Source organism: Sceloporus occidentalis, unplaced genomic scaffold (assembly GCF_023333645.1).
Source record: "Sceloporus occidentalis isolate IW3139 unplaced genomic scaffold, rSceOcc1.0.p SCAF_15, whole genome shotgun sequence".
Lineage (NCBI taxonomy): Eukaryota > Metazoa > Chordata > Lepidosauria > Squamata > Phrynosomatidae > Sceloporus > Sceloporus occidentalis.
The window spans coordinates 17,211,102-17,234,434 of record NW_028316995.1 but is presented as its reverse complement, the minus strand read 5'-3'; the positions used below and the strand labels follow the sequence as shown (position 1 = coordinate 17,234,434).

General features: G+C 37.7%; 1 protein-coding gene across 1 annotated transcript; it reads left to right on the top strand.

Annotated features, from left to right (window-relative positions):
• The first annotated feature begins 973 nt into the window (after positions 1-973).
• On the top strand, positions 974-16,780 carry TMEM87B (transmembrane protein 87B). Its single transcript, XM_089481528.1, has 19 exons — positions 974-1,105; positions 5,377-5,437; positions 6,628-6,719; positions 7,883-8,023; positions 9,049-9,096; positions 9,448-9,541; positions 10,352-10,413; positions 10,991-11,174; positions 11,348-11,447; positions 11,606-11,699; positions 13,345-13,416; positions 13,810-13,918; positions 14,024-14,082; positions 14,367-14,470; positions 15,425-15,495; positions 15,585-15,655; positions 16,166-16,218; positions 16,421-16,451; positions 16,739-16,780. The coding sequence occupies exons 1-19, from the start codon at positions 974-976 to the stop codon at positions 16,778-16,780; spliced, it is 1,620 nt and encodes a 539-aa protein (XP_089337654.1).
• The last annotated feature ends 6,553 nt before the right edge of the window (positions 16,781-23,333 follow it).

The window sequence follows — 23,333 nt, the reverse complement described above, 5'->3', positions numbered from 1 at the left end:
ATCTACGCGCATCGCACAGACGTACATCCGCTGCCCCCACTAGGCACCAGGGAGTCTGGGGGTGCATTGGTAAGTCAGGGTGGGAGGTCAGAGTGGCATATCTAGTGGGACATAAAGCATATCAGGGGGGGCAGAGTGGCACAATTTTATGTGCTTTTTATGGATGGAAGACATTTTAAATGTAATAATAATAGAAGTAACAATAAATGTAATGCACTTCAATTAAACCCAAAACACTCCGCCCGCAGTCCGTGGAAAAATAGTCTTCCACAAGACCAGTCCCTGGTGCCAAAAAGGTTGGGAACCGCTGGTCTATAGGAAATGGACAGGGTCACAACACAGGCCCACTGCAAAGAAGGGGCTAGCCCCAAAGCCTCCGGGTGCCCTAGCGGGCCTTTAGGGGTACTAATGATGCAAATGAACGTTTATTGCCACACACTACAGGCGTTTTTATGAACAGCTTAGATTCCGGCGCTGACACGTAGCTACAACGTAACACTTCACACACGTGCACAGCCGTGATCCAACATGGCATATCCGAGGGGAGATACGGCCCACAACACAACCGTGTACCGGGGAAGCAGCAATATCTGACCTACACCAGAGCGCTTATCGCATCCCACCCGACTGCAAGCTGCGGGTAAGAGGCCAATAAAGGAAGATCTGCCCAGGAAACTACCCGTAGACGGTCTATTCCCGCAGACCCGCGTGTAACAGTCACAGCCTCCCACTCTACTGAGCACACGCGCATTCCTACACACTCTACGTTACACGTCATCTCCCTAACCCGGCCCTTCCCCGTGAGCTCATCGCCACCGGGCGTGGCAGATCTCCAGTTACTCCTCCTCTAGGTGAGCTCGTGATGTCACTGCCGACCAGGTGAACTGTTTTAGGGGCTTGGCACAGATTACCACCGGCACGCTGATCTTAGAAGGAGGAAGAAGGAGGAGTGACTGGCACACGGGACGCCAGAATGGCTGTCTCTCGCATTACCCGTCTACCCCTGGCTACCGCCGTCTATTTGGTGGTGTGTTTGGGCCCCAGCCTCTCGCCGGTGGTGTGGGCGGTACCGGAACAAGGCACTTGGTCCATGTCGGTGTCTAGCGTAAGTAGGCGCCTGTCATGTCTCTATATATATAATGGGGCAACGGTAAACACGCAGTGTGGGTCCCAGTGTCACGTGGCTGCGCGTTTGTCGTTGTCAATAAAGTTTGTTTTGTTTTTGGGTTTAGAACTTTTAGCATTTAAAGGGACAGTACATTCGATCTCCAAAGTCAGTGACTTCTAGTAAAATAGGAACAATATCGCAAAATCAGGTTTTTATCATTGCAAAATAGGATGGTATACATTTATCAGCATAGCTGTACAATGGCCAGCCAACCCCCATTTAGCAAGGGCCTAATCTGGAAATCTAACTTCTGAGGTTGCCAAACTAGTTGAACAGACTAACTGATCAGTAAAGGTGTAATTTGCCGTCCCAGACAAACCGTTGGTATTATCGTTTAGATACGCTTATTATGTATTGTTTTATATAGCACCATCATATTCCGTAGCGCTGTACAATGGGTAGGCAGTAAGGCTGCAACAACTAATCCATAAAATTGATAATGAAAATTATTGATTAGTTGAATTAATTTTATCGAATTGCTCTGAAAAATACCCTTTGTCTTATAACAACACTAAGATCCAGATCCCCTGCAGAGCTGCAGGAGACCTGGATCATCCTCTCTGAGAGCCGGCACGCAGATATCCTCAGCTACTGTCCTCACTTCCGCCTGGGCTTCTATGATGGAGCGCCAGCGTGACATGACCTTCCGGTGCTCCACCATAGAAGACCCGGCGGAAGTTGTCTGCGCACATTGCGCAACATTTGCTGGCTGCCAGGGAGGTGGACCCCCCGCAGCGCTGCAGGGGACCTCTATCCTCCTCTCTGGCAGCGGGTGGGAGTCTGTGCGATGCGCGCAGACAACCTCCGCTACTGCCGGCACTTCCACTGGGGCTTCTATGATGGTGCACTGGCTTCACATCACCTTCCAGTGCTCAGTCATAGAAGCTCCAGCGAAAGTGCCGGCCAGCAGCAGAGGTTTATCTACGCACAATGCGCAGGTGTTCACTGGCTGCCCCTACTAGACACCAAGGAGTATGAAGCACGGGGGGTAATTCTGGAGAGGGGCACAGTGGCATAAAGGACGTATAAGGCATATCAGGGGGGCAGAGTGACATATAGGGGGTTATAAGGGATATCAGGGGGGCACAGTTGCATATAGGGGTATAAGGCATTTTTAGGGGGCAGAGTGGCATATCTGGGGTACAAGGCATAGAAGACGGCACTGGCATATGGGGTATAAGGCATATCTGGGGTATAAGACATATCAGAGGGCACTATGGCATATAGGGGGTATAAGGGATATCTGGGGGCAGAGGAGTATATCTGGGGGTATAAGACATATTTGGGGAGGGCACAGTGGCATATCAGGGGGCACAGTGGCATATAAAGGGGTATAAGGCATATGGGGATATAAGGCATATCTGGGAGGTAGTGTGGCAAGCCTGGGCACAGATGTGCATAACTGGGGGCCCAGGTTGGGAAATAAAAACAAGAAATACATTTTCTCAAAGTTTTTATTCTGCTGTTTACTTTTAACATCCAACTATTTTAAATAAATGAACAAAATATATATTTTTTTTCCGATTAATCGAAAAAATAATCGAAAGTTGCAGCCCTAGTAGGCAGGACATACAAATTGTTGCGTGGAGCCCCAGATCGAGGGAGATTATCAGTGGTCCTGTATGTCTTCCATTTTCGAATAATTGCTCCCACAGTTGATTTCTTCACACCAAGATGCTTGCCTATTGCAGATTCAGTCTTCCCAGCCTGGTGCAGGTCTACAATTTTGTTTCTGGTGTCCTTCGACAGCTCTTTGGTCTTGGCCATAGTGGGGTTTGGAGTGTGACTGTTTGAGGTTGTGGACAGGTGTCTTTTATACTGATAACAAGTTCAAACAGGTGCCATTAATACAGGTAACGAGTGGAGGACAGAGGAGACTCTTAAAGAAGATGTTACAGGTCTGTGAGAGCCAGATATCTTGCTTGTTTGTAGGTGACCAAATACTTATTTTACCGAGGAATTTACCAATGAATTCATTAGAAATCCTACAATGTGATTTCCTGTATTCTTTCACCCCATTCTGTCTCTCATAGTTGAAGTGTACCTATGGTGAAGATTACAGGCCTCTCTCATCTTTGTAAGTGGGAGAACTTGCACAATTGGTGGCTGACTAAATACTTTTTTTGCCCCACTGTATATAGGGTTAGTTAGTTGTGTAGAATGGTTAACTATAGGAAATGTGAGAGATCCACCTTAAAGATATATGACCGGTTTAGCCACTTAACTAGTATAAACAGTACTACCTTCTGGCTAGTTCCAGCTACACCTGACCATGTACACCAAGGATGAGACAGCTCTAGCTTGTACACGCAACAAAGCAAGAGATCGTAAAAGTACCTATCCGAGGCGTAAGTATTGGGTATTCTGTCACACTAGATGGCCACATATTGAGGTCAAAGCAATGTTTGGCGAGTCCTATCGCATTTTTCATGGCTATATTTCTTACCAATTAGTTGAATCAGCGGGATTCATGTGTATACCTTTTTTCAGGATCTGCACGATTTGATTTCAGGCAGACATGGTCAAGGTGGATAAGGAGAAAGGAGATAACGTCAGTATAGGAAATAGGTCAGGTAGTGCTAAGTTTGCCACAGGCCGCTGGTGATCTCGGTTGCCATGAAGTGATACTTTTAAATATCCCCATAATAAGTACACTGATTGACAAAGAAGAAAGGCAGGCTGTATGTCTTTACTAAAAACTTTGAAGGCGCCGGTTTCAGTTCAGGTAGTCACATATTAGAGATTCTATGATGAATTGAGATCAGCTGCGGTGAAACAGGAACTCGGATAATGATTTTAATAGTGTACTGTAAAGAAAGATTAATACTTACAAATGTATTGAACTAGATTACAAATAACTAATATTGTTTATACTGTTTTAGCAGTATATCTCGCATATGTGTGGAACTTAAAACCACTGGATAATTAAGAAAGGCAAGAAAGTATCATTTTGGGTGGAAACTCTAAATAAAATAAGGTATATAATATTAAACAGAGCAGTTTAGTTTTGGCAATTTTGTTTCTTTCTCCTTTTTTTGTTGCCTAAGAACTACATACAAATAGATGTCCATCAGCATGATATGAACAATGTAACAGTTTTATGAATTTATTAATGTTAGAATCTTAGGAAGGTTATGGTTATGCTGAAAAGCTATAGTTAACCTAAAATTTAGGTGCACGCAAGTCTTCTGAAGTTTTTCAGCATCTGTAACCGGGATGAAGAGGTCTTTGTGTGTGTTTACATGTGTATGTTTACATGTGTATGTTTTTGGTTTTTTTATCAATTAGCCCTTTTTTTTTTTTAAGGGCCTCTGTACACCTATGAAGATATTTCTTTAAAAATTGGCAGTTTCCAGCTACAATAGTCATTTACAACATTAACAATGTCGAAACCGTATTTCTTATCCATTTCATGTTATCTTAATGGACAAAGTTAGCTTTTCTTTCAAAAACAAGGAAATTCGTAAGTGACCCCAAACCTTTAGACATTAGTGTATATTTTGTATTGCTGACATGACTCTAACATAATATAATCAATAAATAAATAGTCCTCGACTATATGCCTCGATACCTAAAACAGTAATTAATTAGTTCACTGGCGATCATTAAATCCAAACTGGAGAATTTTTAAAATATTTTTTTTATTATTTTATATATTATATATTTTGTTTTCAAAATACATATTTAGCAATGTCGCCTTATATAAATTATGGTTAACTTTCTTTTCATGCTAGGAGTTATAATGAAAATGCGAATAACGTCAGCCAAAGATAATAGATAGATAATTGTACAGCAGTGTTGGGCGGTTTTACATTACAATAGACAATTTAAAATGTGTTTACTCGTACTGATACAGAAAGAGAATAGGGCCCTGGCTCCTTGGCAAGCTTACAGTCTGTTGGGTGTTTGGGTAAGGAGGAGGTGATCATAGTGAGGGTGATGTGGAGGAGGACTCTTGATCTCTTAGATGGACATGGCGGTGGCTTCTTTAGAATGTTAGATGAGGATATTAGAAGGGAAGTTCGCTTTTCTAGAGCTGTCTGTGGTTCAGTGATATTGTCTGATCTATAAAGGGATAAGACCTTCACATCTGTTAGGATCTAGAGATTGGTAAACCATTCTTAGTGTTATTGAATTGGATGTTCTTTCTGCAAACATTACATCATTGTTGCATGTGTTAACTCATGAAGCTTATGTTTGCATTTCAGGACTCGGGGCCAGTGTTCTTCAGGAAAATACTATTTAATTCTACAAATATCAAACTGAAACGTAAGTACTTTTTCTTTCTTCTTCTTTTCGTTCTAAAAACGGTAAGGTTAAATTTTTATCAACTTTTCTATTTCCAATGTGTTTTCCTGGATTAAGCCAAATATTTTATGTTATAAATTCCTAGGTTACAAAGTATATATTTACCCAAGGAATGTTCATTCTAGAGGGGTAGATACAATATTAAAAAACTATTATAATGCTGTCTCCCTAAGCTTGTAATATTGGTAATAAGTACAGTGTAAAATGGAGTTGGCTTGTCTGAGGGTTATGTGCATGTCAGGCTACCTGGAGACGGAGCAGATTGACCCGGGAAAGGCCTTTTCGCTTCTCGGCCTTTTGGCTAAGATCAAGTGTAGTTCCACTTGTGGTGGGGGGGGGTGACATTGGTCCTCTGGCCTTAGGGTTCGGGAAAGCAATGGAGCCTGAGGTGGAATTGCCCCGGCAGAAATGCTGGAGTCACCGTGTGTTGTATTGCATGCCACTGCACACGGTGAGCGCACGTTCTCACTGGCGGCCTACCAGCACTACCTTCTCCCCATGTACCTTCTGGTCTTGGGGTTAAGGTGATTTATTTTTGAATCCGGCAGGCCAGCAATGGCCTGTCCTTAAATTATTTTTCTTTAATTTATATAATTCACATCGTTTTTTACACGAGTGCCTATTAATTTCCCCGTTTTTGAATTCACGGCTTTTGAAATTCACGGCTTGGCCCCCACGATTCTTTGGCACACGTTTTTGTAACCACGTTTTTAGGACACTGTTTTCTTTTTAGAGGCAGTGAAGTCTGGACTTTGCTGGAGGAGGATTGGGGGCCTTTCCGGCCCCTTCCTCTCTTGAAGAAGGCCAGCAAGGAGTCCCAGCTCTTCGGGGTGAGACTCAAGATCCGACCCTCCCATGGGGGGGTTGGAATTTGTCCGAGTTCTCCGTGAGGGAACTCGGTATCGTAGTCTGGCTTCTGCTGCCTTGTGCACAGTTGCGGCACCCAGGAGCACGCCCCTCGGGCTCCATAAAAAAAAAAAAAAAAAGATTGACCCGGGAAAGTGACTCTTCATCCAGAGACCTCTCGGTTTTGGTTGTATGAGGTGCAGTCAGCAAAACCGGGATCTTCTTTCGGGATTTTATTTTTTTTCTCTTTATAGTAAACGGCAGCAGGGTGCATTAACTGCTTTCTTTTTTTCTTTTTTCAACAGTTAGTTCCCCTGAATGTCCAGAACCTGTGACATTTACAGTTGAATGGTATCTGAAATATCACCATTGTTATAATCAGTTTGTTAATCTTGACGTAAGTAGTCTTTGCTAATTAAGTTGAACAATATTTATATATAAATACTGGGGAAGTGTACTTTGAGCAGTAAATCATTTCAGTTATATAGCCACACCTGGCAACTTTAGGGCAAACTGTGGCTTTATTGGAAAGGTTATAGTCATTGTGCCAGGAACATAGATGTAGCAAACCACCAAAGTCTCCCTTCTCAATGATTTGAAGTCCAGAGTCTAACCCTTTGACTTCTCTGGCTCATATAATACTAGTAAGTCTGTGGCTCAGTCGTCCTGAGTCTAGTTGGGCCAGGTTCGTTTTGGCATCAGAGCATGAATGTAGAACTCCTACCTTTGTCAGTATAGCTACATGAAAAGTTAACTTTCTCCATAGGCGAGTGTTCACAAATACCTTGTGAGGTTTCTTTTTTGGAAAATTCATGTCGGACCATAAATGCATGTAAAAGTAGTGCTGTGACACCAAAAGTTTGCTGATGTCACAAAGCATGTGTATATGTCATCAGACACGTGATGTAACTGGCTGCAGAAACTACTATTTTTTTTAAAAAAAATTCCTCTACTTATTCAAGGCATTCATCTGTCCCTTTTAAGCTATCCCCTCCACTGTTAAGTAACAGGTCAGCTTTGGTGGAAGTTAATTAGATGCGGCAAACTTTCTCGGAGAATAAAACAAATATACTTGCTTTGTTGCCTTTTGCCCTATATACACTACTGCTCAAAAATTTGGGGTCACTTAGCTTTTTTTAATGGAAAACAAGGGCATTTCTAGCTGTAACATAATTGCAAAATGATTTTGTAAAAATCAATTAGCCTTTTAAACTTGGATTAGCGAAAACAATGTGTCATCAGAGGAGCGATGGTGGCTGATAAAGGGCCTTTGTACGCCTTTGAAAATATTCCATTAAAAATCAACCAGGTACAATAGTCATTTACAACATTAACAAGGTCGACACTGTATTTCATGTTATTTTACTGGATAACATTTGATTTTCTTTCAAAAACAAGGACAATTCTAAGTGACCCCAAACTTTTGAACAGTAGTGTATATCTTGACATCCCATACTTTTAAATCAAATACCTTCATCACAAGTACATCAATTTACAAGTTAATCATACATAACTAGTCCTTTACATTAGTTTTCCATTTCTTGTTTTCTTCATTTTTAGGATATTTTAACAAGAAAACATGCAACTGGAGAAAAAGTTAAAGATTTTTGTCTCAGTATCCTCCATCCAGACATGTGCATACAAAATACAGATAAAAACATTGTGTGTAACAAAGAAACACAAGCACTTCCTATGTTGAACGTAAGTATTTTATTATGAATGTTGGTATTATAAGAATGAATGTTAGAACATCAGTGTGTTAGTAAAAATAAAACTGCTATATATAATAGCGACAAGTATTGTTTTACCTTCATGAAACATGTTTTCTTTCAAATTTCAATTTTTTTTATTATATTTTTTGTATATAAACTGAAATGTTAACTGTTTAGTATTATGCTTGCCTAATGTATGCAATTGATTAAAAAATGGGTGTGCTCTATATTATTTGTGTGTGTATGTGTGTGTGTGTGTGTGTATGATATATATATAGATATATACTGATTTATGAAGTACTAATCTTTTTTATTTATATATTTTTTTCCTTGGCCTTTTAGAGAAGTTATAGGGTACCGGATCTTACTCTGAAGGTATTTTAATAATTTATTTTATTTATTTATTGAATATTTATTCAGTTGTATGTGGAATTGCAGATTATGCCCATGCTTCCCAAGATCTTCAAATCAGAGCAGCTCAAGGAGCAAGTCTCTTCTCCCTTGCCAACCTTTCTTGGTTGATTTCTTTCAAAAGTGGGAAAATATGCTCCCAACTCAAAAACAGTCTTTGCACATTCATTCACTCAGAACATGTCACATGGTTCCGGGTGGTTGCTACCCCAGCTAATTCTTACACATCGTGAGATGGTCCAGAACACCATTAGATAAAAGTAATCCATTATTTATTTTACTCAATGCAACAGGACACTCTTATTAAAGAGGATGCAGAAAATACAACACGCCAACTAAAAAAAAAAAAGAAAAAAAAAAACACGGCTAAGAGTCTGAGAAGAACATGCTGTCTAGAGCCAGCTTAATCTAGTGTACTACTGTGCACTTCTTAGTTTTCTGCTAAATAGGGATTGTATCTCTCATGTCAATTAGCTTCAGATAAATGTACTTTTTACTGGTGTATTAGTAGATTAGAGAATAATTTTCCTGTGATTAAGTGTGCATGTTGTAGAAATTTGTAGAATTTATGTAAGATGTAATGTATATATTTTTTGGGTATAGAACAATACTCCAAGCTCCAGCTCTTCAAAAACAGAAAAAGGACCAAAGGTAAAGACTTATGACTATTTGATCTGTACCAGAAATGACATTTACATAGAGATTCTCTGCTGTGTGTCTGTGACTTTATGACTGTGTTGTTGTGGGTTTTTTTGAGCAACCTGGCAGAACAAGTTTTCCTAAAGCCACTTTATGCTCATAAAGCATTCAGGAAGTATTTAAATAAAAAAATATGCAAGAAGATACCTTCAAACTGAATGTAGGAAAAAAAAACAGCAAAGATTTGAGTTGTTACATATAATTTCAACTATAAGCCGTGTCAATTTTTTCCAAACTATACGGTTACAATTTGTTTGAATTTTTTATATAAAACACAGTTAATGCTTTCAATTTTATTTCCAGGACTATGATGTTGTAACTCAAACCTGGCAAGATGGACCTTACATCTTTGTAGTCTCCGTAAAAGCAGATAGTGATGTAGCATGGAATTTAACAGGTAGACCAATGTTTGTACGTGTATATGTGTGTGTGTATATATGTGTATATATATATATGTATGTATATATATATATATGTATGTATATATATATATATATACAAAAAACAAAATACTGTCTGCGCTTCTCACCCTAATAAAGTTGGCAACAAATATATAAACACAATATAAATGAGAGGTTTTGGTTATATGAATTGGCCAAAGCATAATTAAGCTCACCCGCCACGTCAAGGCACACTCTCAATAGGGTGAGATCCTACTCTCACCTCCTACATAGTGGGCACACAAAGCAGTTTATACTGCTACCAAAACCAAATTAATGTGTTGGGGGAGGTGCAATTAAACGTCCTCCCATTTAACCCCTGGACAGCAAGCTGCAACCAGACTAATGAGGAGCCAACAACCTCAAATATGTGCAAACAGGGAAAAGAAAAAATGTCGGTGCGCTAAGCTAGTCTCAGGCTCAAATAATACAAATGTATAATATGAGGCCTACCAAACAGTGTGTTGGCTGTACAATGTATACAAAAAACAAAATACTGTCTGCGCTTCTCACCCTAATAAAGTTGGCAACAAATATATAAACATAATATAAATGAGAGGTTTGTGTGTGTATATATGTATGTATATATATATGTGTGTATATATATATATTAGTGGGGGTGCTGCCCCAGGTCAGCACAATTAAATATATAAAGGAATGAACCCTGAACCCCCAAATTATATATTACAGCACATTTAAAATAGTTCTTGGATTTGCTTTGCTCATAAACATAGTATTTGCATCTAATTTATAATTTTTATATTTAGTGTTTGCTTCCATGGAAGGTCCACATGGCTTTATATCTGCTTCAGAATGGCCGCTTATGATTGTAAGTGTTGTCCACTTGGATTCCATCGTGTACTAAAGGGTCATTTTAGATGTAATCAAAACGGTCTTAGATTAACTTTTTTTAATTCAAATATGTCCATTAGCCTTGTGAAAAGTCCAGTATACTCAAAATGTGACAGTATATTAGCAAAACAAACATCTTATAATTGCATATCGTGTGTTAACTTAGGCCTACATACGGTGCTCGTCTACGAATGTTAACAATTAAAGCCCTATTGGCTGATTCTCGGTGGGCTCTTGATATCACTTTTACTAGAGCTATTTGATTGAATAACCAGAGCAGATGATGACATAATGACTGCAAAAAGTGGCCTGATAAAAATGAAGATGCACCTGCTGCTGTATTTATTTAAATAAATATATGTGCACACCATACCCCGATAATATGTTCTAACATCAAAATGATACTCCTTTCACAGTAATCAAGCTACATTGCTCGTGAAAGTTTTGTAATATCCCTTTATTGTAGTTTGAACCTTTTTTTTTTTTTTTTTTTGGTAATGTATCTATGGGCTCCATTAACTATCTAATGATTTCCCGTGCTTTCTCTTCTACAGTTTTACATGGTGATGTGTATAATGTACATATTGTTTGGGCTTCTGTGGTTCATCTGGTCGGCCTGCTATTGGAAGGACCTGTTAAGGATCCAGTTTTGGATTGCTGCAGTCATCTTCCTTGGGATGTTGGAGAAAGCTGTTTTCTATGCAGAATATCAAAATATCAATAATACCGGAGTATCTTGTAAGTCAAACGAAAACATCGTTAGGGAAGCCATGTTTGCTTTACTCTACTGTCATGCTTGGCAAATACAGATATATTGCTTCTTTTAACACATACACCTGTTAAATTATTGTATAGTCTGCTTCCACAGTGCACCGTAATGAAACATATCCCATTCTTGTGTTCCTCCTTAGCACACGGGCTACTGATCTTTGCAGAATTGGTTTCAGGTGTTAAAAGAACCTTGGCTCGGCTGCTTGTGACTATTGTCAGTCTTGGATATGGAATAGTAAAGTAAGTGGGGTTTTATTTTCTGTGCTATGTTTTTCAATGGGTTTTGGTCGGAGTAAAGTAAAAGAGGACAAGGCCTTCTGCTGAGCTTCCTGAATGACACTTTTTTTCTGTTATGTTTGTAGCGTTATACACCCTTTTTTTTCTGTTTTGATGATCAGGCCTCGGTTAGGTGCACTCATGCATCGTGTGGTTGGCATGGGGGTTCTGTACTTTGTGTTCGCCACTGTTGAAGGAGTGATGAGAGTCATGGGGGTAAATATCCTTTAATACTATTCTTTCAAACAAATATCTTTGCTTTGATGTTCAATGTCACTTAGCTTTAACGCCTTAAAGACCAGGGCATTTTACACTACAAGACCAGAGCAATTTTCATGTCTCCGTTCCACTGTAACGTCCCTCAATGAATGCGTCGACACAAATTCTATTTATTTTTTTAGCACAAGTAGGACTTTTTTTTTTAAAGGGAAAAGAAAAAGTGTCGGTGCGCTAAGCTAGTCTCAGGCTCAAATAATACAAATGTATAATATAAGGCCTACCAAACAGTGTGAGCATGCTGCAAATACAGTGTGTTGGCTGTACAATGTATACAAAAAACAAAATACTGTCTGCGCTTCTCACCCTAATAAAGTTGGCAACAAATATATAAACATAATATAAATGAGAGGTTTTGGTTATATGAATTGGCCAAAGCATAATTAAGCTCACCCGCCACGTCAAGGCACACTCTCAATAGGGTGAGATCCTACTCTCACCTCCTACATAGTGGGCACACAAAGCAGTTTATACTGCTACCAAAACCTTATTAATGTGTTGGGGGAGGTGCAATTAAACCTCCTCCCATTTAACCCCTGGACAGCAAGCTGCAACCAGACTGATGAGGAGCCAACAACCTCAAATATGTGCAAACAGGGAAAAGAAAAAGTGTCGGTGCGCTAAGCTAGTCTCAGGCTCAAATAATACAAATGTATAATATAAGGCCTACCAAACAGTGTGAGCATGCTGCAAATACAGTGTGTTGGCTGTACAATGTATACAAAAAACAAAATACTGTCTGCGCTTCTCACCCTAATAAAGTTGGCAACAAATATATAAACATAATATAAATGAGAGGTTTTGGTTATATGAATTGGCCAAAGCATAATTAAGCTCACCCGCCACGTCAAGGCACACTCTCAATAGGGTGAGATCCTACTCTCACCTCCTACATAGTGGGCACACAAAGCAGTTTATACTGCTACCAAAACCTTATTAATGTGTTGGGGGAGGTGCAATTAAACCTCCTCCCATTTAACCCCTGGACAGCAAGCTGCAACCAGACTGATGAGGAGCCATGATTTTTTAAATCATATTTTGTATGAATAAAATCTAAAAAGATATTTTAAATTGCCTTCATTTTGAAACTACTACTCTTTACTAGTTTAGCCTGGTGGGACTCTAACTTCAATAGTAGTCATAGAGATCAAAACTACCCCATAAAACCATACATTGCAGGGTATTTCACCAGGACTATTCTAACACTTAAGATGGGCAGCCATCTTTTCTCCAATATCTCCCAAACTTTGTGATAACACTTATTTTTTGTGTGTGTTTTTCCACACAAAAATTACTTTTCATTTCTTGACCACACTGGGGTGTGTTGTAGGGATGGGAAATGATTTTTTTACATTTCTTATAGGGCTAGATATGATGGAACATTTGTAACATACAGTATATATATATTATTACATTTATTTTACACTGCTGGGAACATTATATTATGCAAAAACTAGAATTACTTGTAATAAAAATTTATAAAACAATTATATTATAAAACAATTTATCTTTACCTCTCTTAAGAAATGTTCTGAATATTCACTGGTTTCATTTACATATATATATATTTTTTTTAATCTTGCAGACAAAAGAGTCAGAAATGGGTTTACTGGCCAGCATCCCTTTGGCTCTACTGGACTCTTGCTTGTGCTGGTGGATATCCTTTTGTTGTCAACATTGCCCAGATTAAGTTACTGTTTAAAGTCCCACGTTTTTATTTTATATTGTAATTTCTGCAGGTTGTGTCAACAGATTTTAAAGCAGTGACCCTAGATGTGTACTTTTCAGTTACATCAAGCATAACAGGACACTAATTCGATAAAGCTATCTGAGATACACAGGGCACTAGCAACACTAGCAACTAGCATTTTTTTAACCACTAAAATACATGCATTAAGACACTTTCTCCCAAAAATGTTATTCCCCAACATTGGTACATAAAGTAGAGTTTTGAAAAATACACTCTTTGTGCCGATCCTGATTTTTTTTCTCATTGTTTCTTAAAAATATAACATTCTTCAATAAGGAATTTTCCTTAGCTTTTCGCTACATATTTGTGAGTCTGGCAGAGACAATGAAGACACTAAGACTGAGAAAGAATGCTGTGAAATACTCACTTTACAGGCACTTTACCAATACCTTGATTTTTGCAGTAGTAGGTAAGATTGCTTGTTTTATTCATCTTTTTCTGTTTCAACAGGGTTGAGGAATATTATTCTATGTTTTTGTTTGTTTTTTTACACACTCCCTCCTTGATATTTTAGCATCTGTGATATTTATGGCATGGACCACAAAGAAATTTCAACTAGCAGATTGTCCATCTGTGAGTATTGTTTACTTTGTTGAAACCGCAATAATACACTACAATATGGTTTAATGCAAAGGCTGAGAATTAACATACACAATAATGTAATATGTAAATGGCCTGCATACTCTGTGGTTCTTAAGTGTAAAGGAGGCCATCATTAGTAGAATAGTGGGGGGGCTATTGAGAATGCACTTCAGAGGTTCTAATGATGACCTCATAAACACTGTTCAAAAAGAAGTTTATTCCAAAATGTTGTGACCTTCCAGGTGTCTTGTCATTAACTGTAATGTGTTGTACAGGACTGGATGGAACTCTGGGTAGACGATGCTTTCTGGAGATTCCTGTTTTCCGTTATCTTGTTAGTTATCATGTTCCTATGGAGACCTTCGGCAAACAATCAGAGGTACTGTGGCGGTAGTATGCTGTTGATTGCTTTTGGCTGTGATGTGTACCAGAGTTGTGTTATTAGGCATGTGTACTATTTAAAGAGCGGAGCATATTCCCTGCTGCTTTCAGTATTGGCTGTAGCTGACATCGCTAGTTCCTCCCGCATGCAGTTGTGTTGCTGCTTCTGTACTGAAGAGCATGGGGACTCTGTAGTCTTTCAGAGTAACCTTTTAATCCCCTATTGATTCCTATCTAGGAAACAGTCCATTCTAAAGCTTTTGAAGAGTACAAACAAGTACTAGTAAATAATAAAAAAGACATTATCATTATACATTATTATTTACCATTACTACAGGTACTGTGTAGTTGGTTGTGTGTGAGTTTTTTTGCATAAGTTAAAGGGACATGCCAGCCATCATATGCATTTTTAATGCATATGAAAGCTGATTTAGATACCCTAAATTTCTGGGGAGTTCCTTTTGCAAACACATAGGGGAAATCTGCTGAATCGCTCTGTATGTGTTGCCCCCCCCCCCCCAGCTATCTGCTGAAAACCACTCCATGCACATGATATACTAACTAGTCTTGTGAAAATGGACCAAAAACGATTCAGGCAAATGTTTAGTTTTGTTTTTGGTCCATTTGTTTTCGGGCAACAAATCGTGTTTCCTGCCCTTTCGGTTCGGATGGAACCCAGAGGGCTTTTTACATTCGGAAACAAAATATGTTGTCAAGCAGCCAATTGGTAGCAATAATTTTTGGGCTACTAGTGAAGAGGGCAACTCCTGCTCCGACCTCATGTAAGTGATGTAATTTTTTAAAGAAAGTGTATTGATGTACTCACAGACAGTGTACTCTTTCTTAGTGGGGCAGTTAGTGACATTAAACTAACTGTTAATATCAGTATAGTCAAGTTGGTTTAGTAATCTACATATTACTTTTATCCCTGGTGTTATGTGTTTCTTTTCAGATACGCTTTCACGCCTCTGATGGATGATTCTGATGATGAGGTGGAGGAATTTCTAGTAACGGATCATTTGGGTAAGGTGACAAATTTCAAATCACATCAAGATTACTTGCCAAATCTTTCAGCTGATGATTAAAAAAATTATATTTTTTCTTCTTTGTAGCTGAAGGTATGAAATTAAGAGGAACAAAACCAGAATCCAATGGGATGACAAATCCTACTGCTGCTAACACTGTAAGTATAACACTGTTTAGTTCTTCAATGAGGTAAATAAAAAAAAAAACCAAAAAAAAAAAACCATACAAATCACAATACATTTCGAGTTTGAAATTGTGTTCATGAAGGGCAAACAGGGCATGACTGACTACTTTACGTGATGTTTCAGTATCTGATATCTCATTAGCAATGGTGCCAATTTCCCAGGACAGTTGGCGGCAAGAACGTTACCATGCCATAACTACCTCAGGAGTTATGAGTGTACTGCCGACTTCAGAAACTATATAACCAAACGCAGTGCCTTAAAGGCAACACATGCATTGCATTTGTAAAATGTGTGTGTTTCCAGTTATTTTCATCCACTTTTACTTTTTGCTCAGATTAAGAAACTGAACTCAGAGATTTTAGGGTTCAGTGAAGCAAGTACAGTTTGCTTTACTGATTTCTGGTGTTTGAGCAGGCAGTCCAACTGCAGTATGACATATTAGTTTCGCTATGTGAAACTTGTTTTTTGTTTTTCATTTTTAGGATGAAGATTTGAAGTGGGTAGAAGAAAATATCCCATCCTCCTTTGCTGACATGTAATTAATATATATATAATTTGCTATTTATTCACTTACATTTATAATTGGAGTCTTTACATCCAGTTATTGAGAATCCATTTGGTATTCCCCACTTGCCCATTCGCAAAAACAGTGCTTGGGCTCCCGGAGTTATCACAGAGGCATTACATTTAATGTGAAAAATGTTTAAACCTTAATGTAATTATTTTTTTCTTTTTAGCGCAATGCCAGTACTAATGGACTCAGATGAGGTGAGTTTTTGCGTTTCGATATTAATGAATTTTATTTTGGGTGAAATGTACTGCGGTAAAAAGTTGTTCATGTCAAGAACTTTATTTTGGGAAACCTGAACATAGAAGCTATTTTCCTTTTTTAATGTTTCACCTTGACCTTTTCCTTTATAAAAAGGTTGTGGTAAAACAGTATTGTAAATCAGGGCAGTTAGAGAGCGTTTTTTTCCTGTGAGATTGGAGGGTTTTGAGAACTGTAATCTAAGTTCTTGTATTACCTATTTAACCCTGTGTGTTCTTTCATTCAGGAAATCATGATGACCAAATATGAAATGTCCAAAATTGAATGATCTCTGCAGAGACTGTCAGGAGTTATGGAACCATAAAAACTTCACTGAAAGGCCTGCATTTTTCTATATATCATCAGTATTTAAAAAGTTTAAACTCTATGGTGTTTAAAACACTATAAACTTGAGTGATCTTCCAAATCCTAACTTCCAAGAAACTTCTTTGTGCCGATTTTTTTTTTTTTTTTTTTTGGTACGTTTCCACAAACGAAAAAAAAACAAAAAAAACCCCTCAAGCAATCAATGTAGTATTGCACGGTTAATGAAGAAAACATGATGTTCTTATAAATAAATGTTGCAGTGATAGGAATGTACAATGGATGATCTGAATGTAATTGTGTGGTCACTTTTACAATGAAGGAAAGATAACTGGCATATAAGAGGTAACCAAGTTAAAACAACCCATATAGTATAAAAAGGCACTAATTTGATTTTTTTCCTGTTTTGGATTTATATCGTTTAAAGGGGTTGGGAGTTTTACTGGTACTCAGAACTGCCTGCCATTGCTTCTAGTACTGCACAGAAGCATAGTTGTTCCTCTGAGAAAAAGTGCAACTCTTCCTCGAATGTTGTAATGCATTCATAATATATTGTTGTGCTCTTCTTTTTGTATTATTTAAAGATAATTATTATCTAGGTTTTTTTGTGTGTGTAAGTAAACTTTTTAACACATTCATAACATTTGCAACTTGTATATCCTTCCATACATGCTTTCTCTATTTGAGAGCAATAATACCAGTTTAGTTCATTTCAGAGTCCTGAAATCTGTTTTTCTTATTTTCACATCTGTTTGTAAATGTGAATCATAATTCAGACAAAACTTTAATTTGTGAAAAAAAAATAAAGTACTGGGCATAGCCAGCTAGCTTTACTTTAATAGATATGTTAAAGGTGCAAAAACACAATTTTGTTTTTTAATTATTTTTTTAAGCAAAGAAAACCGTTTACCTTCTTTTACGTAAACAAGCAAGATTCCACTTGCTTGCTTTCCCACTGGATGCTGTCTCTCTTCTCAAAGGCGGCACCATAGGGTCTACTGTGCGTGCGATGCTATATGCTCGTCACAGCCTTTGGGGTCAGCAGCCAAGCATCTGTGTCCTGTATTTCATACAGAAATTCTCAGTAGGTGGAGACTGAGGCTAAGGAAAAGAACAACTGTGGAAAAATTGTGACTTTGATTAATTTATTAATGGTAGATTTAGGACTCCTATGTAGGCGTTCTAGAATAAGACTACAAGGTGAGCTCTAGTTGCCACGGGCTGCAAATCACAACGGTTACCCATTTGTAATCTCCATTGGAAATACATTTATTGGACTAATCTGTGTAAAACCATAGCAAATTAACAAGAATAAACAAATTTCAGATGAGAGACACCTGCCAGATGTATTTGTTAACACAGCCCCATGGTATCAGCTCATCTTCTCAATGCTTTATGATTTTGTAATATTAAATGTATTTCAGCGTGAAGAACTTTTGTTATTTGTGCTATGGTGACAGAAGATAATAATGTTTAAATTATAAATTGTAAAATGTCCCTAGCACCAAGCTGGACTAGTTGCTGATACTTTCTTTTTATTCTAATTTTTTGAACTTTACAAAAGCTCTTTTTTCTTTTGCACGCTCTGTATTTTTTTACATACTTCTAGTTTTACCATTCTCTGTGGTAAGCGCCTGCTCACACAATCATCTTATTTTCATATTTCATTATTTTGTGCCGCACAGGTTTATTTACTAAAGGAGTTAGCAGGAGTTTTGGTCTTAATTTACCGACTTCACTATTCATTATGAAGGGAAAAGAAAAAGTGTCGGTGCGCTAAGCTAGTCTCAGGCTCAAATAATACAAATGTATAATATAAGGCCTACCAAACAGTGTGAGCATGCTGCAAATACAGTGTGTTGGCTGTACAATGTATACAAAAAACAAAATACTGTCTGCGCTTCTCACCCTAATAAAGTTGGCAACAAATATATAAACATAATATAATTTTTGTATTCATTATGAAGGGCCAACCTCGGCACGTTTCTCCAGCAAAACGGCTTAAAATTGACCCTATGAGTGTTTCAATACTGGTAGTTCTTTCTCACACACTCACTCTCTCTCACTCGTGTCAAGAGTTACCATGTGTTGTTGAGGGGATAGACTGTCTCAAAGCAGGAGATTCTGGAGAACTTAAAACAAGGAAATGGCTATAAGCTTTTTTTAACTGTATCATACTATACATTTATGGATTTGTAGCTAGAGTACTCAAAATGACGATTCTCAAAAATGGCTCTCGTGCCCCTCTCATGCGAGCTTTCAGAATCCGTATCACTTATTAGATCTGGGAAACTGACCTTTTATACAGAGCCCAGAGGATTATAAAGTTTTACTCTACAAGTTCCAAAATGTTTTCAAGTTGGCCATTTTCTTGTATTCGTAATGTAAAACACTATTGTTTGGGAGCCTTTTCTAAAAAAAAAAAAAAAAAAAAGTGAGTATTTGTATGTTATGTTCTACTTTAAAAATTGATATTGCTTCTCTGCAGTGAAGTGTTAATCACATTCTAGAAACTGTAGGAAAATGACAGCATGTATATAGCATAATCCTTCACAACACTCCCTTTATAATTTAACCCTTATTGTGGGGTGTCGAAAACTGTTTATATCATGCTCTGATATCAATGAAATGAAGATAACCTTCTGTAACATGTCGTAGCCGGATAACATCACTTGTGTGAATGTGAACCTGCTGCACACATTATCCTGTTACATCTTACCTCAGAAGCTAGACTCATTACTGTATGCTCCCTTTTATTAGGATTTCGTGAAAATATAAGTAGGCTGTTTCAAGCCTTTTTGACACAGTGGGGTCCTGCAGATTTTGTTGGTTTTATAATTGATGAATTTTATAATTCATCTAATTTAACTATCCAGTTAGCTGGTAAAACCCACTTTTTTCAAATTTCGCATTAGAATCAATTTTTATGCATTACCTCGATTGTGTGAAACTAACCATAGTTGTGTGGTTTGTTTGTTTTTTTAAAACACTGTTTCATAGCATTCATCAGCAGCCTTTTTGTCTTTTTTGTTGTTGTACATATTGTCATTCCCTATAACCTCTGTGTTTTTTATGGCATTTGGCTTCTAGGCCCTTGAAACAAAATCACCAATGATTTACATTTTTACATTTTTAAGGTTTTTCTTTGTATAATTTTTAACACATTGTCAAATCCAATTAACATACGGGATGATGGCTGTTAAAAAATAATACAGCGAAAAGAAATGGTGTGTCTTTTTTTTTTTCTGGGTACTGCTCGCTTATTGTGCCATTTACTGATAAATCAAATTGGTAAATCTGATTTATGAAAAAAAAAAAAAAGGAATACATTCCCTATGGAATACCTGTGTGAATGCAACACATTTACATGTAATAGGTATTTAATGTCCTGTACAGAAAAAGCAAATATCTGTAACACCGATCGTATTTATGGTATTTAAATTTATTGCTGCTTCTTTAATTTAAATATGGGATTTGTCATTGTAACTTACCTGTAAATACAAAATTCCTGAATATACGTTGCCCTGTCCAACTGTTAAGTTTGTTATGTTTACGGGTTTTTTTCTTTAAATTGGAACAAAATTATAAGAAGTTGCATTGTCTAAAAAACAAGACGTTATCATGTGAAATATGTTTTAACAAACCCATTTGTAATACTTATTGCACTATGCTTATTGCAGAAAAAACAAAATAAAATTTAAGTCTATAATACTTTATTTAAATTAAGAAAATGCACACATTTTATAATGTGCTTCAACTGTTCAATGCTTTGTTTTAGCTTTTTACTAGAAACACAATGGAATGTTAATTTTGAAGAAATATCATACTTGAAAATGTCTGTGTTACTGTGCCTTAAAAATACATATTCTGACTGAATAAACACAAGTTTCTAAGTATAATCTGAGTTTAAATTTTTTTATTTTAACACATTGCATGCAGCAATATAGTCAAATAACCTTAAATATGCTTGTTATACGACAACCCTAAAACATGTCAAAACTCCCAGCATTTCAAGCTCCCTCTGAAGAAAAATTAATCTATTAAAAAAATCTGATCACGTAAAAAATAAATAGGCATTTTTTTTCCCATTCTTTTAGTGGTCTTTATTTTGAAGTTGAGACTTTTTACATGGTTACATTCTTGAGAGGTTATTCCTGAAATTTGTGAGCGAAACTATTACGGATACTGCGGATTACACCCTGCACCTACACTTCTTTACCTTTTCCCCCGTAAACCACAACAACTGTTAATACAACCTTTTTGACCCAACAGCAGCACGTATCAAACACTGCTTGGCACCATAGGAAACGATTGTCATTTATTGAAAGTATTAGATATCCTCTTGTCCGCAAAACTCTTCGAGCTCGGGTTCTTGCAGATTTTACTCTTAACTGTGTCTTTTTTGTTTTATTACATTTCCTTGTTTGAATAAAGAGACGCTTATACAAAACCTGTGGAACCTGAAACTGTACTGCAAAATGATAGCGCTCCTTTTCATCACTTATTCTGTAAGGCTGATCCTGGTCGTTCGGAGTCATTCCTGTTCAGGTTTCCCCTGATTATGAATAATTTAAATTTGTCCTGTTTTTATTTTTGAACCTAGCAGTACAATAGTTGTGGATGGCTAAACTGGTTTTCTACCAGGGACACTTGGACTAAAATTAATAACTAACAATCAAACAATAAGTATTAAAGAGGAGACTTTTTGTCATTTTAGCATGCAATAGAATGCTGACTGAATCATTCAGTTGGTTGCTATAGCCATGAAGCTACTTTTCATTATTATTCTACAACCCAGGAATCTTAATGTGTATGCCCTTTATGCTTTTTAGATTATGCACCCTAGTTTTTATTTTTTGTGCTGTGCATATTTGCAGGTTTTGACCAAAACTTGGGGTTGAGCAGCCCCACCTGCAACACAGGTGCCTCGTTAATGGTGTCCAGAGAAGGCTTTAAATTGCACGAGAGTCTGATTGGGTTAAAAATGCAGTGCAGTCCCACTGAATCAGCTTCTTGGTAATCAATATAGCCATGAAACACTAGATAGCACCTGCCAGTCTGGGGTCATTTGACGTAGTGGCGGGCTTAGAAATATATGACCGTATAGTGTGACAAAATCCCCAATATTTATGCCTTAGGTGTTTTTGGAATTGTGTTCGCTGGGTATGCCCTGGATTTTTTGCATTGTTTTCCATACCAGCACTCAGCAGAGAGGGTGGTGGCTCCAGAGGTAGGTTATGAAGACTGGAATACTTCCCTGGCTCACCCAACCTCAACAACATCACTGCTCACACGGGAACTTTTGTGGTTTACTCACAAAATAGCAGTCAAGTAGATTGTAATCCATTGTTAATTTATCAGTCTATTTTTGCAAATAAATTGTATGGTACCATAAACACCAGTAGAGGGAGCCAAAAGCACATATAACAGACTAAATTGTTCTTTGGAATGGTTAAGAGACATCCTAGGCTTGTACAAGCTTGGTTGTAGACTTAAAAAGCAAGCTCACGAGACCATGCGTCTTTCATTTTAATCGTCAAATTCCATAAACCATCCCTTTTTGCAATGCAATCAGTATCCCCATCTCAGATCCTCAGCACAGTTTCTACTCAGTGTACATGAACCTCTTTAATGGAACAGCCATATTTTGTTTTGGACATGACTGTAGCATTTACTGAAATATATACATTTTCTATGCTGTGGTCAAAGTTTGTGGGGTGCTACTATAGCCCTCTGCAGTCATCCTAATCTGATGAAATTATATTCTGGCTCTTGGAAGGATGTGTGGTCCAGGGGTATAAATGATACAGAGACTGTCCTGAATGCACACACACCTCTGTAGTGTAAATAGGCTGGTTACAAAATGTGTGACCCCACATGTGAGGTTAGAGTGGCAGACTCTTGTTAATTCACTTGTGCTTATCTGGATTATTGCTAGAATTGTGCACTTCTGGGGGTACCTTTTTTGGTTTATTAATTTTAGGACAACACATTTAATTTCCTGCCATTTCAGGCAAAATTCATTTTTTATTTGCAAACAAAATTTACTGCTCATCTCTCTACCCATTCCCCACAGCATTCTCTTCCTTACGTAAAATAAAAATCCCAGGGGTTCTGTGGACCTCAAGCTACTAGTTTGAAATTGTTGTCTGTGCTGCTGCTGTGGAAGCAGCGCAAGATTCCCCAAAAATAACAGGCAGTGGCTTGAAAAGGAAATTAATGGTGCCTCATTCAGCTGCCCTAAAATGTAATAGAATCCTTGCTTGGCCACAGAGGTTAAAGAATGGCATGAAGCCATGATGATGATTGCAGGGAAATGTGTCAGACTTAATGGTTTACACTTCATACACATTACACTTGGGATTCCTGTTATCTATTTAACCTCTTTAAATAAGTTTGGATTATATAATTTGGGACAGCTGAGCGAGGCAACATTAGTCTTCTATTTAAGCCATTTGGGGATACTTGTGCTGCCCCCACAGCAGTAGTGCAAACTAATATTTTATTCTAGCAGCTTG